Source organism: Haliotis rufescens, unplaced genomic scaffold (genome assembly GCF_023055435.1).
Source record: "Haliotis rufescens isolate VD_foot unplaced genomic scaffold, xgHalRufe1.0.p SCAF_4, whole genome shotgun sequence".
Lineage (NCBI taxonomy): Eukaryota > Metazoa > Mollusca > Gastropoda > Lepetellida > Haliotidae > Haliotis > Haliotis rufescens.
This window is the reverse complement of record NW_025964112.1, coordinates 45,544,993-45,553,711: the sequence shown is the minus strand read 5'-3', so window position 1 is coordinate 45,553,711 and position 8,719 is coordinate 45,544,993. Positions and strand designations below refer to the sequence as shown.

At 39.0% G+C, this 8,719-nt stretch overlaps 1 protein-coding gene across 1 annotated transcript in view; it reads right to left on the bottom strand.

Annotated features, from left to right (window-relative positions):
* LOC124152145 overlaps positions 1–7,951 on the bottom strand; it is a 19,316-nt gene extending 11,365 nt beyond the window's left edge. Inside the window, exon 1 of the mRNA XM_046524938.2 lies at positions 7,721–7,951. Within this exon, the coding sequence (XP_046380894.2) occupies positions 7,721–7,845 (125 nt within the window). The 5' untranslated portion in view covers positions 7,846–7,951. The remainder of the gene's footprint in view (positions 1–7,720) is intronic.
* Positions 7,952–8,719: the final 768 nt, after the last annotated feature.

Below are 8,719 nucleotides of genomic sequence, written 5' to 3'. Positions count from 1 at the left end.
TTGTTGTTGTTGTTGTTATTATTATTATTCAACGTCTTTTGGTATGACACGGCCGGGAATCGAACCAACGACCTTCCGCTCTCCAGGCAGACGCTCTACCACCAGACCACGGCCCTATTCTCACAGAAGAAACAAACAAACAAATGGATGTAAATATACATACGTACCATTGCGTGCACCGAACCGCACGCTCAAGCCCATGCCTGTGTATTGTTTCCATTCTGTCTATGTAACTATACAATTGTGTTTGAGGTTGCGAATAAGATTATCTGATATTGGCTAGAAATTAAAACTCAATAATTAATAAAAATAAGACAATTACAGAAACACTTTACTGTCTAACCTGACATGTTGCACATATTGAGCAATACTGACTCATCCCGCTCTTCCTTTATCCTCCCCATACGCGGATCCAGAGTTTGTGGTACACATGCACTCACCATTTGTAAGTATAATACTCATATTGACGTATAAAGAAACAAGTTACCAAATTATTAAAAAAAATATCTGTTAATTGAATAATATTTTGCTAACAAATACAAAGTGTTTTTCGAATCATAAGGTACATTTTTTTTTTTTTAAGGCACATCAACCTTTTCCCAAAACTGCGCCCAACTCAACCCTCTCTCCCCAAATAACGCTGCCTCGCGCTTACTCCTTGTTATGTAACTGTCCATGAACGCTCTTAGGTTAGAAGAAACATGTTGTAGTTTCAATTGCTTTTTAAAATTGAATTTTACATTTGCTCTCTGTACAATGTTATGAGTGATGTATTTGACAGCGTTTAAAATCGGATTTAGCAGACTGAATCATCGCTCGCTCTCTCTGCGACAGACATTTCTTTTGTGACGTTGCTTGTTGCTGCTTGGCAACAAATCAATAATTAAACAGATCAAAGAATGAACCCGATCGGATGTGAGAGAGAAACAAAATGAAACATTGAGATCGATATTTTTTGTACGCGGGGATTCCCAATCAAGCACAAACAACGTTATCTCACGTGGGCATTAATTAACGACACGAGATCGAAAGTAAATATCGTAACCATGGATACAGCCTGGGTCAATGACGATGAAAGAAATGAATGTCAAAAGCGGGAATTACACCTCACCACTTAGCGTTGAATTCAAGGCGGAATGCGATAGTTATTAATTCAGCTTTATATCTGCATTTAAAGTGCACATAAGATCCATATAAAGAATTGGTTTTCATGGAGACATGACCAGAATGCTAGGTACCGGTGTCTAATATCCCTAAAAAAAAAAATATTTTTCCGTTAAGAGGCCCCCAAGACAAATTGACACATACATTAAGTGTTCATCTCTCACCACTTTTGTATTCAAACACACAAATTTAAAAGTCCTATTTCCCTTACCTTTGAGGCCGAGAAACACTTTTTAGGCAAGTAAGTACGACCACGAAGCTCCCCAGTGCTTGTATGTTTCTAGAGATCCTTGGGTAGTTGGTAGTAGTGAGTGAGTGAGTGAGTATGGTTTTACGCCGCTTTTAGCAATATTCCAGCAATATCACGGCGGGGGACACCAGAAATGGGCTTCACACATTGTACCCATGTCGGGAATCGAACCCGGGTCTTCGGCGTGACGAGCGAACGCTTTAACCACTAGGCTACCCGACCGCCCCTAGACGGCAGTACGTGAGTGAATTGTTTTTCTTCGCGTATTTCAGTTTAACGCGACGTTCAGCTTCATGCTGGAGAAATGTAACGCGGTTCTTACAAGTTTAACACCTCAGTGGAACCCATGAGATCGGATATGGTGCTGACAAACCAAGAATCATAATCAGGGCGAAATTGAGTACCAATGATCATAGGATTCTGCCATTGCGAAGGGACGTAACTCTGCACAGCGAATTACGGCGCCAAAGCTACTAATATAGATGGATGATAATAGAGAGATGATGGAAAAATGGATGATAAATAAATATATATAGATGGATGGATAGATAGATATATCCTAAAGCAGATAGAAAGATGAAGTCGTTTCATTGATCAATACAGTTTCTATGGAGAACAAAGACCAAATCTAACTGATGAGAACATTAACAAATTCTCGCGATTTTACAGAACTGAATCTGACACACTCTGTCGCGATAACAAAAAAATATCAAACTGCTGAATCCAGCCATGTTGGCTTAGCCAAGCATTAAGCTAACCATACGCCACGAGATTCGTTTTGACAGCCTAAACACCCACGCATTCCTACCAGATCTCGAGGGCACAAACAAGTCACCAACCAACACAAGGTGATAACACAATGTGTTTGTTGACAGGTTATGTCGTGTTATCCAATTCACTCCTGTGTACCCCGATTCACGTCTCTAGGCCTCCGCTTTTAACCTTTCCAATTATATTCTCTTCAATAAAACCAGCTTGAAGTTGTCACAGGAGATTCGGCATTTGTATCGACCGCCTGTCATCAATAAAACCCCCGCTGTTAACCCCTTACTGCAGGTGTCGCCTCGCACGGGGGCTGACCACGTTGCCAACGTCGGCCTTAGCAATCTCGTGGCTGGGGATTAAGATGAATTTGGATAGAATGATATATTATATATGCTGCTATTTCTGTTTCACAGATGTTCAAAACCCTATGGGTTGTTCATGTTTGTGACTAACATTAGCACGCTACGCATGCATCTTCGCTATACGTTCGCATTGTTAAGTGTTCTTTAAGAAATAAGTTTCATTTCGATGCCATGATAGGGGTAGCCTATATATACCGTCGTAGATCCGGGATCGAATCCCCAAATGTGTAAAACCTATTTCTTGTGTCCTTCTCCTAGATGTTGCGGGGATATTGCGAAAAGCGGCATAAAACCCTTCTCACTCACTCAATGGTATGGTGTTCAGTATTCTATAAGTCTTTTAACACAAATTATTGGTTAATCCCGAAACACCGTCATCCCAACCACGCCCTGTTGAGTATCTAATCAGTTGTCTGACACGAAGCAGGCCTTTTCAATCAGCCACAAACTCCTCTAACACGAATATATGCTTTTCTCGAAGTAACAAGCCCTTTTGCACGAAATTTCCCCCAGCAATATAAGTCTACGATCTTCGAGATAAAAGGAGTGTATTTATTCATTCCGCGATATGTTCGAAATATGCTAAGTTTACCGGCACAGTTCAAATATTTTTTAATAACACCGTATTAATAAAACAATTAATTCATCTGAACATTATATAAAATAGAAATAATTAACAGGTTTCTTGTGGGATACTTGGAAACTGGTTAACCCGATATGTCGTTTAAGGCGTCGTGACAACGCGATCCTGACAGTGCGCTCACCGGTGCATAGTTGTTTTGTTGAAAACCTGGATCATTTTTTCAGTGTTCGTGTTTTATTAAATAAGATATATTTATAGATCTTCCTTATTTAGTTATCACAGACTGCGTTAGGAGGGTGGCAAACAAAGGATGTGGTGGGCGATCCATTACATGGTATTTGTAAAAGATAATTTGTATTTGATGTGACTAAAACGCCTTTAGGTGATCTTTTGATATAAGTCGAATCTAACTCAGTGACTGACAAATACACAGTACATTATACCACTGTATAAATACGCCCTGAATTGGAGGGTCGCCGTTACTCAAAATGTTATAGCATACAGTTGATCAATGATCCCTTATCAATCCACGCATCTACAATTGCCATATATAACATGCACCACTGATAGTCGATCGAGATAGTATTGACTGCACAAAGGTTTCGGCCACAGTGACATTTACCTCAGTGACGTTCTTCGCGCTTGGGTACGTGGTCGTTGACAACGGGTGACATGTGTGCGCGAAGTGTTCATTATAAGTATATTAAATTCAACGTTTTAATCCAGCGGCACTTCAAGGGGTTTGGCGGAATGTAACGGTGAATGGAAGGCGGGCTGGGATAGACTCTGGCCTTGCAATATACATGTTGGTTGATATTAACAACGTTTTCATCCAGCGGCACTTTAAGGGGTTAGGCAGAATGTAACGGTGAATGGAAGGCGGGCTGGGATAGACTCTGGCCTTGCAATATACATGTTGGTTGATATTAACAACGTTTTGACATATTGCTCTCTTTAGATATGTGTTAATCGCATGACATTTATACCTGTCATTCATTCTCTAAGGTCAATCTTATCATATACGAGCTATATAGTCCGGGGTTAATCTTATTTTTTAATGGAGACATTATTGACATGTCAGGTTTCAGCACTAGAGTTTGAAAAGCTGTACTTTCAATAATCCACCTTACAGATGAACTTTAAAGATAAGTCTGCATTTGCAATGAAAGAATTGTCAAAAACTAGTGGTGACGTAATGAATGATTAAAGGTGAACGTGTGAGTATTTACGCGCAGTAAGCATTAATGCACCAAGTTTAGACACAGTACTGATTTGGCATAGGTGTTTTTTCAGACAGGTTCAAGATTATACGTCATATATACCAATGACACTTATGGATAATACACAATCACGGAAAACTTCAAAATGAAATTAGAGCTTATAAAATAGATAATGAAAATAGAAAGGTAGAATGTAGATTTTGTACAAGGGCGTAAACGATCAGAATCTGACAATTCAGATTCCAGCAAATATATTTCAGTATTTTTTTGGCGGATAAGCTTTCAGGATCGTACACGTGCGTGTCAACAAAGGTGATGTATTACTCGAGTATATGAATTGTGTTTTACGCCGTTTTGAACAGTATTTGGGTTATGTAACGCTGTGTCAGTTGAAGTGGGAGGAAAGCCCGAAGTGATGAAGATGAACACGTCCTGGGTACGGTGCCGACAGACCAAGGTTCACAATCGTGTTTGTTTGTTGTTTAACGCCGCATTCAGCATTATTCCAGCTATATGACGGCGGTCTAACGGCGTCTCTCGTCTACTTTATCGGACAAATTGAGCACCTGGGCACAAGCTGGACTATTTGTGTGTTTATCGTGAACAACGCCCTTGATTGTAGGAAGCAAGCAATTGGAAAACACTTGTAGCTCAATAGGGCCAGTTGGTAACACATTGCGCATTGTATAACAAGGTTGGGGAGCTGAGAGGCCTCTCTCTGTCTTACCCTAAAGGACCACCCACTTTGCCCTGTAAGTCACCCTCTCCTACATAGATAAGATGGACGTGTGAAGAATATTACAGAAAAATAATGTTTGTTTGATGTTTAACGCCGCACTCAGCTATATTACAGCTATATGACGGTGGTTTGTAAATAATCGAGTCTAGACCAGACAATCATCATCATGAGCATCGATCCACGCAATTGGGATGCGATGACATGCATCAACCAAGTCAGCGAACCTGACCACCCGAACCCGCTAGTCGCCTCTTACGACAAGCATGGGTTGCTGAAGACCTATTCTAACCCGGATGTTCACGGATCGATCTTAATCGGGGCAAATATTGGATTCAAACCCACGATCAGCGGATCCTGTGCGACTAAGGGAGAAGATGTATATAAGTGTGTCTTCCCAATAAAACCCAGAATGAGGATACTGTGATTTGCACCAAATGCCCCAACTGTGTGTAATTGGATAAGCGGTTTACAAACAACAAAGTATACGTTATACGTTCAGCTTACAGAGAGATAATAGTACGTTGGCGTGACGTAGACCCTAAGCTTCAAAGACAGACTTAGGTTAACATGTCTGTTAATGTAACTGATAGATACATGCCCACTGATATGTAACTGTCAGAGCTACTGTATCAAGAGATATATTGTATAATTGCCGAAGTGTTGGAGACAGTTATAAAACGATCTGGCCAATACAAAGGAGTTCTAGCATTGGTCGTTCTGCCTTGGTAGGCATGCTTGAGAGCTATAGGATTTGGCGTCACCTTGAGCGTTATCGATTACTTTAAATGTTACAATATGTTCCGTCAGGTGGAACGTTTTGTCTACCTGCTGATTACCGTTAATCGTATGAGACTTAGGTACATATACGTAGCGGTCTTTTTGTAAAGGTATGAATTTGTTTTTTAGAAGTGGTACATAACATGTTTATAAAGGTTTGTGGTTGCTGTCATCATTATCTTGATTTTCTTCATCTTCTTCCTCTTCTTCTCCTGCTTCTTAGTCAAGTCTTCTCCGTAATGGGTGATTAGATTGTCGAGGACGCAAGACAACGTATACAAGTGTTGATTTGATGGTATTTGGTTTGTTGACAATAATTAGCAAAAACAAGGATTGGCTTGATGGTATTTGCTTCGTTGATAATGTTTGGCGTATATAAGTGTTGAGTTTATGGTATTTGGTTTGTTGACAATATTTAGCGTAAACAAGGATTGAGTTGATGGTATTTGGTTTGTTGACAATATTTAACGTAAACGAGGATTGTATTTATGGTATTTGGTTTGTTGACAATATTTAGCGTAAACAAGGATTTGGTTTGTTGACAATATTAAACGTAAACAAGGATTGAGTTGATGGTATTTGGTTTGTTGACAATATTTAGCGTAAACGAGGATTGAGTTGATGGTATTTGGATAGTTGACATTTTTTAACATAAACAAAGATTGAACTGATGGTATTGGGATATTTGACGATCTGTCTGTCATGAGACATGAGAAAATTTGAAGGATAGTATTTTACAGTCTGTCGTAAGATTAAAAGTAATACTGAGTTGAAAATATTTTATAGGTAAAAATCTGCCTGTCGAAAGACTAAAACATATTACAATATATGCTATTTCTATATATCTCTGATATTTTTTATGTATGTATTTTCTTTTATGTATAGCACGAGCATCTATTGTAACGTGAACATTAACGTCAAGATATGAAGTAAACATCCGCCCCATGTTAAGTATTATTGGTTATAACACTGGCATTACTCGATACGCATGAAGCATCAGCCTCCTGTTTATCTAGAACGATGGAACCCATTACATAAACATTGCATTCATTCCAACAACACCATTAATCACATATCACCAATCATCGCGGTATGTAGCTATCTAAGTATCCTCGTATCTCATGTTAAACATGGAGTCACATAAATAATTCATACCCTCACTCCACTGAATAGCCCAAACTTCCTCAATGTCAGACTTTGTATGTCGGTGTTAAATATTAATCTTTCTTCGTATGGATAATAATAAATGAAGGTGACTGTGAAATCATATGACCAACAATAAGATTATCTCTAATACTCGAATACTGATCTGAAGCATATATATACACATGGGTTATCCTGATATGGCAACTGGGTGTACATGGAACTTACCAAGTTTATCGACCAGGACAGTAAACAGAACATATTGTCTGTATCAACATTGTTATGATCGATCACATCTGCATCAACGTGTTCCATACGGGTTGTTTTCGAATGACATACTGCGTATAACTGTACATAGTACATGATGGTATGGAATACATTTATAAATATATATTTTTAATTAGTTAAAGTTTAATATTTGCATTTATTTAAAATAATTGGATACTAAAATATACCGCGCACATCTAAAATCGTATCATACTCGTCGCTATTTAAAGCAAAATGATGTATTTATGATCATATATATCAAGGCCATATAAATGGTATATGCATACCTTTGTCATGATTTACGAAGGGGTATACACGATCAAAGCTTTGTGAAAAAATACTAAGATCATTATTGAGTACATAGCTACTCATTGAAGATAATCCAGCATGAACACAACTGATAAAAATACCACTCAGTCGGGTGGGCCCTTTCTCTACCGCAATACTTACGAATAATGCCAAGTTGGAGTTCGGGGTATCCACGGGTCTACATGCTCCTTAGCCTTCCCTGTTCCCCATTCCGGTGGTTCTCTTCGGTTGAGATCGCGAGCTGGTCGAATTTCAAGCGATGTCATTTTCACTGTCTGAAACTTTTCCCTTTCTGACACAAGTGTCCTCGCTAACCGACTGCATCCGGGCACTAGCGTCCCTAGTTACTTGGTTGGCATGCTCCGATCTCGCGAGTTGGGTTGGTAGCGAGACTCGCACACCTTAGCGCCCGTTTCAGTGCATGCTATACGATAGCGATTATGATCGGAGATTTCCGTAACCCATACAATGCTAAGTAGGGCGTGTGAGCGGTTTAACCCGCATATCCTGTCCGACAAGTGATATTAATTTTCGCAGCATTTGAATCGGTCGAGGAACAGTTTTCTGTCTGCAATATTATCCTCTCATGTATTTTTTCCCCGGAGAAAATATCGATCCGGAAAAAATGTTTTACAAAAGGTTTGCTCCACGTGAATTATTCGCATTTAATAAAATAAAAGTATTAGATGAAGGAAATTCAATTGTTGGACAAAGGAATACATTTATAGTGAATAACTGATGTCAAATTTATCAGCCCCTCTAAAAACGTTGAAAAATATTTTAAAATCTTATTGTCTAAAATAAAATAGACTTATCGTTCCTGTATGTAAGAGTGACGAATGACTTGTCATGCTATATATTTTTATTTCTAATTGCCTCCTAAGAATTTTATGTAATATCTTCATTTTCAGACTTGAGCTGAAAAGATCTAGACTTGCCAAAATATTGTAGACATGCTTGGAAGTTTTTGTGTTCATGTATTTCAGGATCTGTACGATAGACTACAGTGTACATGTGCTATATCGCTTGTGGCGAGCGTTAAAGAGGTTACACAACACAGTCAGATTTACCCTTCGTCAGGAACCCAGTCTTGATGACACACTGTGGCACTACCACTGTGGAAGTAGTCCCCTTGTACGC